Source organism: Microsporum canis, genomic scaffold (genome assembly GCF_000151145.1).
Source record: "Microsporum canis CBS 113480 supercont1.3 genomic scaffold, whole genome shotgun sequence".
Lineage (NCBI taxonomy): Eukaryota > Fungi > Ascomycota > Eurotiomycetes > Onygenales > Arthrodermataceae > Microsporum > Microsporum canis.
This window is the reverse complement of record NW_003299167.1, coordinates 951,207-970,946: the sequence shown is the minus strand read 5'-3', so window position 1 is coordinate 970,946 and position 19,740 is coordinate 951,207. Positions and strand designations below refer to the sequence as shown.

General features: G+C 47.3%; 6 protein-coding genes across 6 annotated transcripts; 3 read left to right on the top strand and 3 right to left on the bottom strand.

Moving 5' to 3' along the window:
* Nucleotides 1-59: 59 nt before the first annotated feature.
* MCYG_03198 (uncharacterized protein) lies at nt 60-968 on the bottom strand (the record flags this gene model as incomplete). The annotated part of the gene is made up of 3 exons (XM_002847646.1): nt 60-290; nt 592-791; nt 869-968. The coding sequence occupies 3 exons, from the start codon at nt 966-968 to the stop codon at nt 60-62; spliced, it is 531 nt and encodes a 176-aa protein (XP_002847692.1).
* A 691-nt stretch (nt 969-1,659) lies between these two features.
* On the bottom strand, nt 1,660-2,197 carry MCYG_03197 (uncharacterized protein; the record flags this gene model as incomplete). Its single annotated transcript, XM_002847645.1, has 3 exons — nt 1,660-1,891; nt 1,931-2,136; nt 2,159-2,197. The coding sequence occupies 3 exons, from the start codon at nt 2,195-2,197 to the stop codon at nt 1,660-1,662; spliced, it is 477 nt and encodes a 158-aa protein (XP_002847691.1).
* Nucleotides 2,198-2,620: 423 nt separating this feature from the next.
* On the top strand, nt 2,621-4,641 carry MCYG_03196 (adenosine deaminase family protein; the record flags this gene model as incomplete). Its single annotated transcript, XM_002847644.1, has 3 exons — nt 2,621-2,792; nt 2,924-3,145; nt 3,239-4,641. The coding sequence occupies 3 exons, from the start codon at nt 2,621-2,623 to the stop codon at nt 4,639-4,641; spliced, it is 1,797 nt and encodes a 598-aa protein (XP_002847690.1).
* Nucleotides 4,642-5,517: 876 nt separating this feature from the next.
* Nucleotides 5,518-12,186, top strand: MCYG_03195 (Atg2p; the record flags this gene model as incomplete). Its single annotated transcript, XM_002847643.1, has 4 exons — nt 5,518-5,679; nt 5,770-11,079; nt 11,147-12,109; nt 12,169-12,186. 4 exons carry the CDS (start codon nt 5,518-5,520, stop codon nt 12,184-12,186), a joined length of 6,453 nt encoding a protein of 2,150 aa, XP_002847689.1.
* Nucleotides 12,187-14,077: 1,891 nt separating this feature from the next.
* MCYG_03194 (uncharacterized protein) lies at nt 14,078-14,772 on the bottom strand (the record flags this gene model as incomplete). Its single annotated transcript, XM_002847642.1, has 2 exons — nt 14,078-14,360; nt 14,636-14,772. 2 exons carry the CDS (start codon nt 14,770-14,772, stop codon nt 14,078-14,080), a joined length of 420 nt encoding a protein of 139 aa, XP_002847688.1.
* Nucleotides 14,773-15,320: 548 nt separating this feature from the next.
* Nucleotides 15,321-19,581, top strand: MCYG_03193 (conserved hypothetical protein; the record flags this gene model as incomplete). The annotated part of the gene is made up of 2 exons (XM_002847641.1): nt 15,321-15,947; nt 16,063-19,581. The coding sequence occupies 2 exons, from the start codon at nt 15,321-15,323 to the stop codon at nt 19,579-19,581; spliced, it is 4,146 nt and encodes a 1,381-aa protein (XP_002847687.1).
* Nucleotides 19,582-19,740: the final 159 nt, after the last annotated feature.

The following is a 19,740-nucleotide window of genomic DNA, read 5'->3' as shown; positions in this document are numbered from 1 at the left end:
CAAGTAGAAACGAGCTTAGTCGCATGGGCGGTGTTGAACAGGCCCTTTGCAAAAGAAGCCTACGATTTCCGCAGAATGAAATATTTATATGCGTCTGCGACCGTATCGGCACGATCACGAAGCTCTCTGTCAGCAGTATCACGCATCCACAGTGAGATTTCCATCGCAACGAGAGCAAAGGGGCCAACTTGACCGGAGCCTGACTGGTGCCATGTCTTCGGTCGGTCAAAATCCTTGAGGTTTTCTGATAGCGCAGCACACAGCTCTGGAGCCCCGCCGGCACATATTATCTGTTGCTGGCGTGCTTTTTTGGAATTCCTTATACGCCGCCTCGTTCAAGGCTCCTTTGTCATATTTCCCATCGGTGGGTGCTCCTCCATACAACGCCGACATGTACGTGTTGAATTTTGCTTTCACAGTGTCGTTTGTATTTTCCACGCTGCATTTCTATTCACTTCCCGGTTTAAAAACTAAGGGCTTACCAAAGAGGAATGCTGGCCGTATGAAATACCAGTGACAACATGGGATCCCTGGCCTGGAAAAAGTCCTTGTATGCCGCAATAGTCTCTTTATCCGGCGAAAAGGATGAACTTCAATCGTTCTCTTTATCTTCCGCTCATTGGCAAAGTCAATGTAATTCGACATATTCAGTTCCACATATGGTTCAGTAATGCTGAACAGGCCATAGCTGAATCCTTCTTTGAATTGCGTTTCGGCCATCGACTTGTTGGGAAGATAAAGATGTCTGACCTTATCGTTGGAGTTTAGATACTCTCTAGCGGCATTTCCACCTGTGAAAATCTTATATATGCTTCCTTCTGGAATGTTAACACCCTGGAAGAATATGGCGGCTCTCGAAGGTTCTCACCAAGGCAAGATTGGTCGTTTGTTCGGGTATTTCTCGGCAGAGACCACTCCTCACCACCGACCGAGACCTTCCTTGTCTCTGATTCATCTAGCTCGACCATACCTTCTCCCCTTCTTGCCTTGTCGGCCTAAGATCGCGAAGATGTCGGACGAGCAAAAAGAAAGTGGAGACGAGCTGCGTATCGTTCTTATAGTTCATGGCTCACCTCCTGTCGAATCTAATCCTCTGCCTAGTCATTCCTGCGCTGGGAAGTTGTCCATAATAGAAATATGGCTTTCTACTTGCGGAGATGCTTTGGTAGTTGAGGATGGTACTGTCAATGGAGAGAACGTTTTACCATAGGAGGAAATGGCTGCTGTGTCTCTGTTTATATAACTATGGGCAGTAGCACTACCCCTCACTAAAGATTGCACATAATTAGAAGTCTAGATAAAAAAGTTTGATGTATTGTGGAGTTATTATCATAAATCCACTGTACAAGTGGTTTGATCTACATGAAGCGCAATCTATCGGTGGCAAGATGCATATATAAACCTCACGTGTAGTTACTATATGATTGGCTAATTCATAACTAACTAGAGGGATGGGAGGCAGGGGTATCTATCAGATCGATAATGCATATACGACATTAAATTATCCATAATATCTCCACGCCCTGCTATGTATGGCTCAGCAATATACATAGTAGTATACCGAGGCAATAAAAGGGCAAAATTTATCCAATTTTTTTTTAGTTGGATGGACGTCATACTGGATGAAGTAAATCCTAAGTGGATTCAGGCGGCTTTAGATTAATCAATCTCGTATGTGGAATTCGATGGACGCCTTGGTGAAGTAGACACCATCTTACAACAGCCACCTAGAATCTTGATCTGAGAGTGGCCAACTCCGCTTCTAGCTTGTAAGGAGACACGAAGGGTGCTAAGGGTGGCAGTGTAAAGAGCGAGAAGTAGCAATCTTGCATGCATCATGGAGATGTACTTGTGAATAATAGCGTTAGGCGGTTGCTGCAGTTGGAATATGCTTAATATATGTATTCATATATCATATACGTCGACCTACGATACCTTACCATTTACATATATCTCTGTTCCCGCGATGTTGAAAGGGGGCGCCTTCGCAATCACTAGGCTCTGTGAGACTGGGGTTAGAGCAACCCTCGACCTGGCACGGGCGTGGCTGGTGATAGTCAGGTTGCCGCTGTCAAGCATGCGGAGACACAGTACGGGCGGTTCGATGGTAAGGCATGTCCTTACTCCTAGACTGATCTGTATAGGCTACTATTACAGCGCTAGTCAATAATGGGTTCTCCTCAGGAGGAACCGCCATCGCCAAGATAGATCCGTCGTCCTTTGTGGGTATTGTTCATTTTCCAGAAAATAGGCCATGAAGAAGCCACTTCTCTAAACAGACATTAAAAATACAAAAAGATATTATCTAAATATGTGAGTTGAAGCCCTCAGAAGCCTAGTATACACCTCCATAAGTAGTTGCACAAGAAAACGCGCTCCAGGGAGTAGACAAGAAGTTATTCAACTTGTTATAGAGTGTCGCTAAGTCTTAGTCATCTATATGGTCACGTGGACTATGCTCTTAGTAGAGAACTACGGTAGTAGGCAAGTGGAAGCGGGCCAATCATCGACGGAGCAAGTCCAACCGGCGCATATATATCACCTTGTAGTAGATACATGCTTGCATCCTTATGCCCATACAGCATGATTTAACCAGAATACAAACATAGAAATAATAACCATGGACTTGACTCCTGATACCAAGACTCATGGTGAAGAAAAGCAAAGTGAACCCACCGATTGGGAAATAGAAGAAGGCATACCCCAATTCGAAGACCGGTTTATCCAAAAATATTTGCATGGGAGAAATGCCTTGATCCAAGAGGAAAAGAAGCAGAGGCACGGTGAGTCTGGTACCTGATATATTGTTAATTCGATCACTCTAAGGGTGGGAAACCGGCTTTCTCGGACAAAGTGATAGCATGGTAGATGCTGCTATGTTTTCATTATTCGGATTTGTTCGGTACTGATACCTATCTTATAGATGCCCCGTTTTTAAAATGCATGTCGGCCTCTGCAAAAGAGGCATGCCGGATTGTCTCCCACATTCGGGACAGGGAATTAAAATCTGTATGGAATAGGGATGCGGAAGATCACCTAGCAAAGACAGAGGATACGGTTCTTTACCCAGGGATGATGTTTCGACTAGCTAGAGATAGGATGGAAGAGACTGATCTGTGGAAGATTGTTAAGAAAATGCCTAAAGGTGAGTATACTGATACACCGGCGTGAGAACTATTCACGGGGGGGGGTAAAAACTAGTAGGATGAAGATTGTGAACTAATTACTCGGTCAAAAGGAGCCTTATTACATGGCCATTTGGAGGCTATGGTTGACTTGGATTTGCTAGTTGATCAAGTAATATCCCTACCTGGGATGCACATTGCTTCAGGTCGGCCATTGACAGGAGCAAACCTCCATTCTGCTCCCCTACATTTTCAATATTTTTCTCAACCACAAAACCTAGGGAAATGTGAGGGGCTCGGATCCGGTACTATGAGCATCTGGAGCCCGGCATATAAATCACAGTCATACATTCCGGTGAAAGAAGCCGCTGCGGAGTTCCCAGACGGCGGTACTACAAAATTCCGCGACTGGCTTAAGGGAAGGTGCACCATCGAGAAAGATGTATCTCTCAGCCATCACCATGGGTGTGCGGCGATCTGGGAAATTCTAGAGCAGAAGTTCCAGGTTGTAGATGCAATACTCTATTACGAACCGATATTTCGTGCCTGCCTCAAGCGTATGTTGGCGGAGCTGAATGAAGATGGGATTCGATATGTTGAATTCCGACTGGCCTTTGGATTTGTATATCGCCGTGACAGGCGCGAGGAGCCCGAGCCCAACTTTGAGTCCATGTTTGAAGCCTTTGGAGAAGAGATCGAAAGCTTCAAAGCATCTGAGGCCGGGCAAGGATTCCATGGTGCCCGGATGATATGGGCGACCATGCGAAGCCATACAAACCGTGACATAGTGGAGAGCATGAAGGAGTGTATAATCACTAAGCTGCAGTTTCCCGAGCTCATCTGTGGCTTCGACCTGCTTGGACGTGAAGATGACGGAAGGCCGCTTGTGGACATGATTCCCGTCTTGTTCTGGTTCAAAAAGCAGTGCGCCGTGGAAGGTGTCGAGATCCCGTTCATGTTCCACGCCGGAGAGTGTCTAGGGGACGGGGACGAGACCGACTCGAACCTCTACGATGCTATTCTCCTAGGCACACGCAGAATCGGCCACGCCTTCTCTCTCTACAAACACCCCCTCCTGATAGACCTGGTCAAGGAAAAGAAGATCATGATCGAATGCTGTCCGATCTCGAACGAGGTTCTGCGGTTTACGAGCTCTATCCTGTCTCATCCGCTTCCGGCCCTCCTGTCCAGAGGTGTCGCGGTGTCCCTCTGCAACGACGACCCGGCGGTGCTAGGCCATGGCAGAAACGGGCTTACTCACGACTTCTGCCAGGTCTTGAACGCCCTGGAGAATGTTGGTCTTTCGGGTCTTGCAACCATGGCCGAGAACTCGCTGCGGTGGAGCTGCTTTGAGGACCAGAACAACGCCGCCTGGCTCACAGGCGTCAAGCAAGGGATAGCCGGAACCGGACGGAAGACAGAATACATTCGCAACTGGCACATCGAGTTTGAAAAGTTCTGTCAGTGGGTGATTCTCGAGTTTGGTTCCGAGGCTCCGGAGAGTGACGGCATTTAGATCTTCCCTGGCAAGCGGAGAAATGTGCGTGATGTGCCGTATTTACATAATAAACTAGGTAAGATGTGCTATTTACCAGCTGTCCAGCCGAAGAGATGTACATAGCGTATAAACGATCGCCTGAGACGGTCATGAAGTTCTTCTACGGCAGTTTGCGCTGTTTGGCTGCCTTGATCACGCCTCAAAAGTCTTTTCTTTTTGGTGGTTGAGGGAGCAACAACGTCTCTTTGCGCTTAGTTAAAAGGAACGACCAAACTTCTTCTGCGTCATGGAATCGCTAGTCGCAAACCACGGCATCGCTCCATGGCAAACCAATGCCTGTAGCCTCACAGCAAGCAAGTTCCAAGGAGCGGTCGACGTGGCAGCGTTTCTCTCCCGTTGTTCCCGCCCTTATTAAAAAGACAGTGTCCAGAGAGATGTCTTTTTGACCGATCAACGACGGTTCTTTTGTCTCCATATCTTATATCTTTCCCGTCAAGTGCCCTCCTTCATCATAATAGCACTGGAGCCTGTCTATGTGGCTGTTCCTTAGCTTCTTCCTTGTTCTGCTTGATAGTGTTCTGTATGTTTAACCTGAGCCTCATCTCGCTGCTGCTTGAATATCTACAATCTACCATCTACTTCATACGACCCGCATAGATCTATCCTCCCTTCCAACCCGTTTATTCACAGAGCTACGGTTGGGATACACGGCCTCTTCTCACCTCAGGCGACCTCTGACTGCTTTGCCTCCTTGCCGGAACTTATATCTCCTCCCTCCCCGCCGCCCTCTTCGTGTCTGTCCGGCAACCATGCAGGCGACCTTCTAGTCAAGTCCTGCATCAGCCGTCCGTATAAAAAAAAAGGCCTGGCTAGTCGTCGGTAGAGTACCGAACTATGTCGTACTTCCTTCCCTCATTCTTTCAGAAACGCCTCCTCAGATATGCCCTATCTCGACTGGAGATCGTCGATACAGATGCGTTGGACCTGGACAGTCTAGGTATAACATGGGGTCAGCGAAGTACTTTTGAGCTGAGGGATGTTGGGCTACGGCTGGAGGTATGTGGAGTGCTACCCTCGGCCCATATAACTGGCAATGTGGTTGTTCCATAAAGTGTATGCGTGACTTACCAGCTGTGGCATCTCTAGAAACTCGCTTCGACACTGCAGCTCCCGTCAGAGTTCGAGATAACGAAAGCCTCCGTTTCGGTTGCGCGTGTGACGATACCTGCGGATATATATGCTAGCAGTATCATCATCGAGGGTGAAGGAATCCAGCTCGATCTAAAGCACATTCCAAATACAGCCGGAAGTAAAAAGAAAGTTAGGAAAGGAGATAGCGGAGTCAAGGAGCCTAGTCAGGACGGCGACCATACAGAGGACCACCATGACAAGCTCCTACCGTCAACCACCGACCTTGCACAGTCGTTCCTGGAATCTGAACCGGTTGAAGAAACCGCGGAACTTGAGGCAGCCCTGACATCGCAGTCCTCTCAATATATCCAGCAGTCGGATATTCTCAGCGATGATGGGTCCGAAGAATCTGCTCTTGGATTGCATGATGGTGTCACTTTGCCGGGCTTCGTTGCCGGGTTTATAAAGGGAGTAGTAGACCGACTACAGCTAAAGATCAAAGATGTCTCCGTTAGAGTGGTCATGGAAGTACCGCAAGATACTTTCCAGAAACCCTCGTCTTCTGTAAAGATGAAGCCAATAACTGCCTTATTAAGACTCGGTGAGGTTTCTATTGATGGTGTTGCACCTCCAGAATCACAAGATTCAACACTGAAGGCAGGAAAGCGTCTGATAACCTTTTCTCAGCTCCATGCTTTGTTGGTTTCTGACGAGTCTCTATTCTCAAATTACTCGCACTTTGCTCCTCCAGGCATGACGTCTCCTATGTCCAGAGCAAGTCTGACAAAACAGGAATCTGTGAGAAGCCAGTCGTCGCGGGCATCAAGTTTGGGATATGCCAACCCTCTGGCGCAGTCTACCATTATGGAGAGATCTTCTATCGTTGACCAGCGGCTCGAGCAATCAGAACATCTACAGGAATCGCAAATTCTACAAAAATCCGTCTTATCTTCATCTTCAAATGATGGAAGATTTGACGATGCTGATACAGATGAGGAATACGAGCCTGAGTATAGAAGTGAGCTGCAAACGCAGACTACAAGATCTCACGAAATGCAATTCAATGAAAATGAGATGGGCTCCTCACTAAATGAGGCTCTCGAGTCAAGCCTCTCGAGTGATCTCATAGAGTCAACTTCTCAACTTCCTAGACTCACGATCAACATGACAGACTCTATAGCTGAACTTTCTGAACCCCAAATCATACCCGACATTGGAACATACGATGAACACTACCATGTGTCTGGTCGTAACTCTCCTGCCCTGTCTCTGTCAGTATCAACGCAATCATTCCACTCATTTCAGGATGATGAAGAGGAAGAGGAAGAACCCTCAACTCCGATTGCCTCTGGAAACCCCAGTCTTCTGACCGAGCCTAACCTGGAGGATAATCACCTACAGAAAGAGTCGAGTCCAACTTCCTCGGCTCACCATTCCCCAGCATCTAGCGTCGTTCTCTCAGAATCATCGCACCCCGATGAACTCTCAGAGTCTAAGATATTTTCACCTGAGGAGGCTCGCAGCATGTACCTGAGTTCTACGAGCGACGGTGTAGACTCTAGGTTGATGGGTAACATGCCAGGAGCCTGGAGTGATCACGGCTCCGAAAGCGTCATCGAGGAAACGAAGGCTAATGTTACAATAAATGTAACAGAAAGTTATCGTGAACATGCTTCGCAGGATAGCGAGGACCAGTCTGGTATTACGCCCACCGGAAGCACTATCCTTGGATCTGCCGCTGTCAGGGATGCTGGGAGAAATGAAGACACCGATAAATCCTACGATGAACGAGCTCGGCCCCTCTTAATTGATCCGACGTGCGACGTTGTCAAAAATATACTCGAAATTGATATGATCATGGTCTGGTTACCACCTTTGGGCAAGGATTCATCAGAGGAGTTATCACCCGAGGCGCGAATTGATCCTATTCAACGTATGAAGGAATCAACCTTAGCTTCAGGCCAGTCTTCAGTAGGTGCGAATTCTCCAAGGATACGTTTTGCGGACAGAACTCTCCGAGACTCTGTTTCCTCTACTTCAACTGCATCTGGCCATCATTCTAGCAATGTTAATATTGAAGATGACGATGACACCTTGAAGAACATGAAAAAAGAATGTGCTGTCGAGATCAATGTATCTTCCATCCAAGTTAATTTTGACCTTGCATGTGGTTGGCTCTTAGTAAAGCTTGGCCAGAATATTGCGCAGTCCTTTGGTTCTAATTTTACGGCTGAGGAAGATCTAAAACCCAGCATTGATGAAGGCCAACAAGTGCCAGTCATCGTCGATGTCTCTAGTTGCTCTTTGAAATTGCTAGAGCACCTCCCGGGCTGTTCCTATTTGCCTTGGATGGTAACTTCGACATCCGAGCCTTTAGCCGGTTCTGAAGACGCTTTGCTACATATGGCTATCACTGATATTTCTTTCCAGTTACTAACCGTAGAGCGGACAACGAAAACGCGCATTACTGTTGGTAAATTCAAGGTCAGCCACTTATCCGAAGAACTTCTATCCTTTGACGAGGGACTGAAGATGAGAGAATCGACGAGGGATATTCGGTCAAGCTCAAATGATATATCAATCAGTGCCGTTAAAAATTCCCAAGCTCCGCGACTCACTATCAATACTCTTCCTGTCCACTTGGCGCTCAACCTCCAGCGGCTGGATGAGACACTTACTTGGCTCGGTGGGCTAAGTACCATTATTGAACTTGGCAGTTCCATTGCCTCTGGCACAACAGTTAGAGATGACTTGCAAGACCCCAGCCGCAAACCTCGGGCGGTCCATTTTGTACAAACCCCTAATACCCCTAAAGACTCATCGCCAAACGCGGATCCAACTGCCTGGAAGGTGGATTCACGGCTCGGAGGGGTCGTCATTCAAGTACTTGGAGAACAGTGCAGCGCGAGACTAGAAACGTCTGCAGTAAAATTAGTTAAGAGATCGGAAGGCATTGCAGTTCAAGTTGACAAGGCTAGGGCAACAGGGCCTCACCTTTACTTCCATAACCCTGAAATTCGAACAAGTCCACCCGCTCTTGTTGCTCTTGATAACGTCCGCTTCGAGTTTCTGTTTACTCCCAAGGAAACTGACCTGGATCGTCTATTGACTCTTCTAACCCCTTCAAGGAATAAATATGATGAAGAAGACGACATCATGATTGACACGCTGCTCCGGCAGAGACGTCAAGGTTCTGTTCTTCGATTCACAGTTGGGGGTTTGACTGGAAATGTTTATTCTCTTTCAGCCTTACAGCCATTATCCAACCTTGCCGAGGAGGCATCAAAGCTTGCGAAAGTTGCTAAATACCTCCCTGAGGATGACAGGCCTGGGATGCTTGCCTTAGCCTTGGTTAGAGAATTTGAAGTCAATGTTGATGTTGGTAGGAAAGTTGGGAAACTTCGGCTTCAGTCCAGTAATACTGAAGTTGGATATGTTAGCTTCCCATCACTGGTCGCTTCCCGGGTTTCAACTATTTCGATATCCCGGAATGAAACAGAAGAGCTTCTTGGCCCAGCGGTTCTTCGTAAACCGGGTGAGAAGGAATCCAAGAGTGAATTGCCTATGATTATGGTAAGGTATATAGCAGAGGAGTTGGAGCCTACTATCAAACTGAAGCTTTTCAACACTCGTGTTGAATATACGGTTGAATCTATTGTTGCATTCATGGACCTCCAAGAGGGACAGGTGTCCACTGAGGGCATGGCGGCAAATATGGCACAGTCAGTCCTCAATTTTGCCGAGATGTCTGCACACCCTGTAGCAGAACTTGATTCCTCAACGCAGGGTCTGGTTACTGCAGAACCTTCTTGCGGAATCGCTTCTCCACTACGACTGTCCGCTACTCTGAAGGACTGCCTAATAGGCTTAACTCCTCGCAACTCTCCTGCCAAAGGCTACTTAGTATTGACAAACGTTGAGTTCTCCGGAACCATGCAATATGAACTTCGTTCTGAAGCCAATTTGAAGGTAGCCAAGGCATCAATGATGGTCGTGGATAAAGCGAATATAGAGGAGCCACTGAGAACAACTAGCCGACGTAAACGCTCTGCCAGCTCAAGCCCTCAAGTCCAACGACTTGAAGAATTAGGCTATGTTTCCGTTTGTGAAACATCATCCGCCCAAGTTTCCGTTAAAATAATGCAACTGAAGATTGACGGCCAAAAATCCCTTGATGTGGAGCTGAGAGATGACTTGTTGATCCTTGAGACATGCGCAGACTCCACGCAGACCCTGATTGCAATCCTCAGCGGGCTATCTCCACCTACACCTCCCAGCGAGGCTGTAAAATATCGCACTGAAGTCATGCCAATTCAGGATATGCTTCAATCCTTTGCTGGAGATACATTTGACCCCGGTAAGAATAAAGCTGGTGATATTGACAGCCTAGAGGATTATAATGAACTCTCAGCGGCTGAACTTGGGTATATTAGCGATTTTTTCCCCTTCCACGCCAGCGTCAAAGCAGGTGGATCGGGTGAGGATGCTGTCGGTGGCGAATACGAGCTACTGGCAAATAGTACTCACTCAGAGGCACATGTTTCTCCAGGTCATTCCGCTCTCAACTTTGATGAGGACCATTTCTCAAAGAAATCTGCCGTTGGGGGTACAGCTCATAGGTGGGATGCGTCACGGAACACATATAATCTCACAAACGAAATCCATTTGCAAAACAGCCCTTTGAGAGTAAGAATCCGAGATGTCCATGTCATATGGAACTTATATGATGGATACGATTGGTGGAGAACTAGAGACACAATATCCAAATCAGTCAAGAATTTGCAATCTCGAGCTGCGGAGAGAAAGGTTAAAGCCGCAAATAGACGATTATCGCGAGAGATTGAGGAAGAAATGGAGCCTACCATCGACGACTTCTTGTTCAATTCCGTATACATTGAGATACCCTCCAATAAGGATCCTCGTGAGCTTACTAGCGACATCAATCGGAATATTGATGGGTTAAGTGAGACAGGAAGCTATGCAACCACATCAACATTAACTGGGACATCAACACAGGATGGATCCGGTAGGCGAGAGAGATTACGTTTGGCTCGCAGCCAACACCATAAAATGACAATCGAACTAAAGGGTGTTGCGGCGGACATAGTTGTTTTCCCAGCTAATTCCGGAGAGACCCAAAGCTCCATAGATGTTCGGATCCATGATCTTGAAATATTCGACCATATGCCGACCTCTACGTGGAGAAAGTTTGCCACATATATGTATGATATGGGCGAGAGAGAAATTGGTACAAGCATGGTCCACGTTGAAATGTTGAATGTGAAGCCTGTGGCCGATCTTGCTGCATCTGAGATCATTTTAAAAGTAAGTTTGCATTCCACCTGTCATTCCATAGATTTTAAGTGCTGTACAAGTATTAACCCGATACCAGGCCACCGTTCTACCCCTACGCCTTCACGTCGACCACGATGCTCTCGACTTTATGACCAGATTTTTTGAGTTTAAGGATGAATCTGCCAGCAATGTTGAACCAGCGCCGGGAGATGTGCCATTCCTACAACGAGTGGAAATCAATCCTATACCAATACGACTTGATTTTAAACCTAAAAGACTTGACTATGCTGCTCTTAGGTCTGGCAGAACCACTGAGTTGATGAATATCTTTGTACTGGATGAAGCGGACATGGTCCTTCGCCATGTCATAATATACGGTGTTCCCGGGTTTGAAAGGCTAGGGAAAACGTTGAACAATATCTGGACACCTGACGTACGGGACAACCAACTTGGAGGTGTCCTCTCAGGGCTAGCACCCGTTAAGTCTCTGGTAACTCTTGGGAGTGGTGTCAGAGATCTTGTTGTCATTCCTATACGAGAGTACAAGAAAGATGGCCGGATTGTCCGGGGCCTGCAAAAAGGTGCTGCAGCCTTCGCCAAAACCACCACAAGTGAGCTCATAAAAATTGGCGCCAAATTAGCGATTGGAACCCAGAATGTGCTTCAAGGAGCAGAAGGCTATCTCAATGGCCCGCCAGCCAGGCCTGTGAATCGAGCAGCCCAATCGACCGCAGAGGGACCCGATGACGACGAGCCGATTGATATAGGAGCAAGGCAACAAATTTCTCTTTATGCTGATCAACCTGTCGGCGTTGTTCAAGGATTACGCGGAGCGTATGCAGGGCTTGAGCGTGACCTCAGCGTTGCGCGAGATGCAATCATAGCTGTCCCTGGAGAAATCATGGAGACTGAAAACATGACTGAGGCAGCTAAGGCAGCACTAAGAAGCGCACCGACAATTATCCTCGGTCCTGCTATCAGCGCTGCAGGCGCAGTTGGGAAGACCCTTTTAGGTGCCAGGAATACATTAGACCCTGAGAACAAGAGACGAGCAGATGAGGTATGCCATTTTCCATTCCTTTGCAATTGCTGGCCATGGCTAACATACTATACCTATAGAAATATCGATCTCTTTGATCCACCTTCGGGTTTCCTTTATTTTTCGTTTTATATAGTGCTTTGGGTATTAGCTGGCGCGACGAGAGGTATTGTTTCACCTTTTGACGATATGTGAATGAATACTACGACAGAGTATTGATTTCTCCCCTTTCTCTTATATCTTTTTTTCTTCTCCTTTTCCACCTCATGTTTTTCTTTTCCAGAATGAATCATGCATGACGACTGAGTATATGAGATTGGCGTGGGCCCCGGAGTTTTGAACCACAATTTGTTTTGCGCATTTAGCGTATCGATTATTAACAGAGATTGTTTTCCTTATTTTGCGTTATCTAACTAATATTCCATCTACGTTGTTGCTATCTGACCATGTCTATTTCTAAAGTATGAAGGCATTACACCATTTTCTGTTGCTGCTGATCTGAGTATATAACTAGGTGGAGGGAATTACCGTTACTATCAATGCTCAAATCTTGATATGTAAATAGAAGCAAGCATTATACTCTGGTTGATCGTTAATTAATCGGGTTTATCCGACGAGATTAAACTACCTAGACGAGCCCCTTTTCTACACGTAACATATTAACTACTACACTACCATCTTATTGTTGTCCCCCTTTTCACATGCCAACTGCTGTCATGCAGCTTGACTTATCCAACAAACAAGCATTTGTAGCTGTAGGGCATGCGGTAAATGGGTTCCTGGGAGGAGCGGTTCGCATGCTTATCCGCAGCAATGCTGTGGGCTACATGGTTTCAGGTTTCAAAATAGGTTCGGATATGTCCGTTGAACCGTAGGCAGTTGACTGTAAAAAGAGTCGGTTAGATGTGCCTCATGCAATTGCTCAGCTCTTGTCTCGATGAAGGGGATCGATATAAGAAAGCCGCATGATCAGCCACATGAAGCAACCGTGGAAGTGGATAAAAGCGGCTTGACCAAGGGCTATGCTTTCGAGCAACATGTACTTCACCATATAACAAGGGCGTGAGAGTGACATATCAACTACATATGCCCAAGCTTTAGCGTTTCTCTTCACATGTTTTCAGCCGTGGCTAAGCCTCCCCCACGATGCAGGTTGGACTTCCAGATTTCCTTATCCGAGAGTCCGTGACACCAACGGCCCTGCATATTGGAGGCTTAACTCGAAGCTCAGCCATTCAACCACCACGATTGTCTGGGATCCTCTACTGGTTGGTAGATTGTTGAGCAGAAGGAGCCTTCTTGGAAAAGCCCAAGTTCGAGCCTGGAACTATACCGCCTGATAAACATGGCACGAACGGCCAGAAAGAGAATATTGGCATCGTTTATTACCATTGATGTCTCATATAGTGGCATGCAGAGAGCTGTGGAAGGTAAATCAGTTAATCATGATGCATCAAATTCAAGCCCGAGAACCGATCAGAAATGGAGGTGTGGATTGATAGACGCATGGAGGGAGACGAAGCTTGCGGGCCGTCTAATCTCGGACTTGTGCGAAGACATGCACCTGAGCCAGGCGTATATGACACTTGTTAGTGTGTACAGGGCGAAGATGGTGTGTAGAAGGCCGTCTTTCCTGGGAATGTGGTGATCATGCTGATGGTAGACATGGATATTGATCAGGGGCAGGCCATGACAACTGTCGCCATGTTGAACTTGTGTACAACCGAACATGTAGCTATCCTGGGTTTCTGGTTCATTTCGCATTCAATGGTCGCTTCTCTTGGTATTACTTTTGTGAATCTCTGCCGTCTCTTTGCTTCTTCTTCTCGAGATGTTGAGAATAAAAGACGACCAAACCTGGCCAAGTCATGTGACCAAGATGCAACATCAAAAAAAGAAAAAAAATGAGACGAAAAGAAAAGAAAAAGAAAGGAAGAAGAACAAGCAGAAGAAGAACAGGACAACATCCTTTCTCACACACAAGCCCGGTTAAGGCCAGCCGGCGGACATGGTCATAAGACACCCTTCGATCGTAACCTTGAATCCCCGTCTCAGCCTCTCGCCTTTTGCGTTTCTTGCTGGCTTTTCTCCCTTGTCCAGCCAGAGAACGAAAACGCTGTTCTGGGTTGTAAGTGGCTGAGATGCGCTACGAGGGTTTCTCTTGGTAGATCGATACTTGTGTCCATGATTGGCTAACAGTCGAGCAGGTTGTTCCCACTCGTTGCTTTTTACTGCGTTTCTGGCTCTCCACTCGCGTCGAGCAAGATACCATCTGGGCAGGCGAATTCATACCCAACTTCCGCGCTCAATCCAGCGACTCACAGCTAACAGATGATGGCTGTTGTGTTCCCTGAGGCAAAACGAATAAAAATACCAAGAACAAATCCCAGAAGTTTGGCTGGTAACCCTAACCAGGTGGATGCAAAATAGGGTGGTGTGGTACCTCTCAGGTACGACACGTACAAAATAAGAAAATGACGATGCTACGTTAAAGGATGTAGGGAATCCCGTCCTATGCCCTTTTTTTTTCGCTCTCTTCATACCTACTTTGTTTTTCTTTGCTCCCTTTTTTCCGCATGAGGGTGTGAAGAATCCTGGGTCCGCAGTTTAGTGCGCAGGGTCATGCTGATGCGGGATTCGCTAGAAACTTTGATGGCTAGCATCTTGCACTTCTCCTGCTGCATACTTACCCTCTGCTTAAATGTATTCTTTCTTATATTCCTTTCTCCCTTTCATGTGAATGCATCCTTACAGCCACCTTCGTTTGAACCACCATAAACAGTCAGTAGGGTCTTTTATATCAATCGTTACGTTCCCCATTTGGACCTGGATATTGGATCATTACTATTGCAGCTATTCTTATAGAAGGAATTGAGCAGTGGCTGGCCATCTCTCTCCCTCTCTTCTTTATTCAATCAATAATTCTTCTATTTCTTCTATACTTGACCTATTGGAACATACGAACGATACGAACTTCTCTTTTGCAAAACAACATATGCTTACAATTTAATATTCCTGAGCGAGATATCCCAGCTAGATGCTTATCAACAGCCGTGTCTTCAAACAAGTTTGATCTCAATTGGGGTGCACACGGTTACGCATTTAGCAAGACCTACCTATATGCATTGATATTCACTGCTTCCCTACTATTGTTGGGACTTTGCGGGCTGGTTCCCTCCGCTTCAATCTCACAGCAAGCTGCGAATATTCCAAAATTATGACCGATGTCAGCATGGAGCTTAGTCAAATAACCTGGGAGTCGCTACTATTGATGGATGGGCACAGAGATGGTGCAGACACTCAGCCTGCGCTGCGGCGATCTCTACTACCAGCACCTCTCCGTATAGGGTCTGTTTCAACACCTCCATCCCAATATGGGTCTTATCGGTCCCCGTCCCCTCCGATTAGCCCTGCTCCGACTCTCCTTGTTTCGGTTCAGACTCCTCAGCATACCCGTTCTATGTCAGGCCAGCTTTCTTTGCATGAATATCGCAGGAAACTATCACATCCAGATGTTCAGGGCGGAACAACTGCAGCTCCGAGGAGAATGCTGAAAAGGAAACCAAAGACTATAAATCTAAATAACAGACAAGGGAACCCCACCCCCCTTTCACCACCGGCAACCCCTCCAGCACCAGATGCCTTAGCCCCAAGCCCTCCGTTGTCCCCTGACCTGATATCAGAACATCTTACCTTTAGTCCCGGATACAGCAACGCGTCAAATCCTGCCAGAAGCTGTGAAGTATCGCCTATAGATGGGTCTTTTCTGGATTTTCTGCGCACAACCCCTTACAGTCCCCTGACAGACAATCATCCATATGATGCATTAATAGAAAACAAAACTCCACACTGGACCTTGGTGAGTAAGTCTTGTCCTATCTAATATTAAATGTATTCTCTTATCTTAGCTTTTTTTTTTTTTTTTTTTTTTTTTGATATTTTCAAAGATCTTTTTGCTAACAGAGACGCGTTAGACAACTCTACGCGACTCTATTCGACAAATCCCTATTAGGTTCACGACACACACAAAGTCAGCCTCTGAATCAGCACTGCCTAGGACTCTTCGCCACAGAGGTGTCTCGTTTGAGATATTAACCCCTAGGAGATATACAAGCTCCCCTATGGCCCAAACTCCGGATAGGACAGCCAGGCCTATGAATAGGTACATGCTGACCCCTACAGACATGGAAATTCATCAGCTTCCAAAGCTTCGTCGCCGCTCGGCCTCTTTGGGTGCTGAAAGGCGTTGTACGCCTTCTCGGGCCCTGTTTGAGGATTTGCCTACTGCCTATTCGTCAATCACCTCCGGGACATCCAACAAGACCAAACTGTTCCATAACTCTGTTTCTAGTGATGAGAATTTACCGCTGTCTCCGTCTGGAACCACAGCTTATGATGACCAAGCCATGATCTTGGGTGCTCAGCAGGCTGATGACTCCGTTTGTTCAGAAGCCTCAGACCTTCCAACCGGACAGGCAGTGTTGGAAGAGATATCTACGGCTCCAGAGGGCATAGATGATGGTATTCATCCATGCAACGCTGAAAGTGAACCGAACAAGCTCGTAAAGCGTTCCCCTGGTTGTCCTCGTATACGACCGATAATTTCAATGTTTTTGAATCAACATCAACCAAATTTGCATGGTGCACGAGGCCGCATTGAAAAGCCAAAAACTATCAGCAACATAATCAATAGGAGGCCCAATTCGAGGCCAGGGTCTGCCCATGGTGATATAGAACAACAAATTGAAGAGAGATCAGCTCCGCAGCCAGAATCTGTGCAGCACGAGCCTGATAACTTGCGTCGAACTCTCCATGAAATCAGTACTCCTCACCACCACGAAGCTAGTGATGTAGACAACATAACTGCTCCCCAGGATATTCGTGGTGAATCACCAGCTCGCCAGCCATCGGCATTTTCCTTCCAGGAGAGCAACCATCTTGAAGAATGGAAGTCTTTTATCCTCACAGGTACAACTGACCAGGTTTCATCAGAGGACCTTCCCAAAAGTATGAGGCGTACCAGTATATTTGGGCCTAATTTCTCTCGACCAATGTCATCTCGCTCTCGACATCGTAAAGCAAGCCGCCGAACGGAGCGTCGACCTCAAACGTCTGATGTTACCTTTCCTCAAGAGGCTCATCCTAATCTTCCGAGGCTATCCACCCCATCTCTGCGTTGCTCTGAGGATCGCCAAGGGGAGCAAAGAGAGATGGCTTGCTACTCTATGCCACTGCCCCAGCCGTTTTCCCCTATTGAAGATATGACAATCACCAGGGCAGGATCACAGCTTGACATGGGCCCGGGAAGCAGCCAAAGCTCTTCCACCAATAGACTCAGCCAGCACACTGTATCTTCAATGGCACTTGGTTCTCCTCAATACCCAAAATCCATGCTGCCTTTCGAACAGAAGGAAAAGAAAAGTCATCCCTTTTTCCATGCACACCTTGGCAGCCCACGAGCCAAGAAGAAAGGGGGGGGAAACTTAACGGTTATGGCAAGTCATAAGGGAAAACAAAGCATTAGTTCTGTATTAGATGGTGACAGTGATATTGAGGTGGATGAAGGAGGCTCTGAAAAAGACTGGGAAACAGTTACAGAGAGCCAAATGTTCAGACCCCGATGCAGGATCCCAATATCAAATCTTGAATCAGGAAGTAGCTTGGCTAATTATTCCAGTGCCGGGACTTTGGCAAATAGAAGCTTGATGGATATACCCTTACGGCCACTCCAAGGGAGTAATGATCTGAGATCCCCCCTAAATAATAGGTCTCATAGGTTCCGTCGGCCGAGCTGGATGCATACATCTCGCCAACGTCGATTTCCCGAAATCAGCGCTCCGAGCTTCCCACGACACCTTTACTCGATGTCTGAGTTTCCTAGAGACCCTGAAGCACTGTTCAACACCGTACCGCCCCTGATGGCCTCGACCGCGCAGCTGCCTGCACTCCGAGCATCTTCATCTTCCTATTATCACCACCCGACCCCTCTGAGAGAACCTCATGCGAACCCCTTCCAATCCACACCCCCTTCCCTGAACGAGCAGCCGAGCGAGAGTTATGGAAAGGCTGGACGAGAAAGATCCGGCTTTGTGTCTGCAATTCGCAGCAGTAAGTTGAACCTTCAAGATAATGAAAGCAACAACCTATTCAGTTCAGGCCATAGTGCTGGTCCCATTAGAAGCCTGCGCCCTCTACCAGGCCATGGCTCAATGGAATCATCTGCATGGTGGACAAGACCATCTTTAAACACCATGACGTCCCAGCAGCCCTTTCACTCCACCCCTTTTTCATCAAATATTAGAGGCGTGCAAGACAGAACGTCCCTTCACAGCCATCATCTCACAGCCCATCATCCAACTAGCACAACACAGAATATTCCAGCAACTGACATTATCAGCAGTAAAAATACCCTGCCTGTGACATCTCACACTGCCCAAACACCCTCACTTGCACTTCGAACGCCTGACGCGACATATCAAGATATCGAGCTTGGTACCCTTACACGTACTCGCCATAGATCGATTCCAGCTCGTTCTCGCGTCAGCTCCTTGACCAGCCTTGTATCTGGCACCTCGAACTCCAGGAACCCGCCTGGATCTCTCTACCTCTCAATCAGGGCAGCACGCGACAGGGCTCGAAACCACCGCCATAACCGCACGCTGACGAACAATTCAACTTCAACAACGAACGAGCATCTACTCTCGACAAGGCCAGACACGCGAGCTTCCTCTAGAGGTGAAACTCGACGCGATTCCACCATGGACAGCTATGAAGCTGGAGCGGAACGGGTATCTAGTCCTCGATCTTTCTTTGCCATGTCACCATCTATGTATAGCCGACCACCAACACGCAGCCAGAGTGTCAGCACGTCCAGGAAGATTCGAAGCCCCAAACCAGACGATATTCTCCGCGAACGCCTGGACCGTATTGAAACGGCGTCCATCGTGCTATCAAACCATTCGCCATCACTGCACGAGGGATGTGTCCGCTCACCCTGGACAACCTGCCAGCCAGCAAAGCAGTTCACCATCACCCACGGAGCATCGTCACTTTTCGCTACTATCGACGAAGAAGTAGCTGTCTTGCCAGATGCGTACTGTTCAACCTACGGACGTCATGTCTTCCCGGAGCCACCCCGTTTGACCCCCCAGCCATACCGTGGCCAACGACGACACCAACAAGGAGGCTCTCCTGGTTCGGCTGGAGGAACGGAAGTATCTGCGGGCAACGGCAGTCTGAGTGCTCAGCGGAAGCTGGGAAGACAGCTGATCATCTTATTTTCACTTGTCATCCCCTTTGGGTGGTTTGTGGTAGCCTACATTGGGTTTGAGGGCAAGATGGCCGATTCCTTGATCCGCTGGAGGTCTAATGGAGCCATCAGCGAGTTTCATGTCAAGGAGAAGTATTGGGCCAGCCAGTTGGCCATTTCATACGGAATGCTTACTTTTATTGCGCTGCTCGTGGTGCTTACCATTTGTCTAACCGCCTTGTGATGCCCGTTCGGAATGTTATGTCGTTAATGAAGCCGTGGAGCATTACTCTATCTCTCTTTTTCCTCCCACTCCATTTTCTTTCTACATGAATTACTTTCTTTGCTAATGTTAGATTTCTGTTCTCTCCTTTTTTTTTAATACCTAATAGCAATTCAAAAC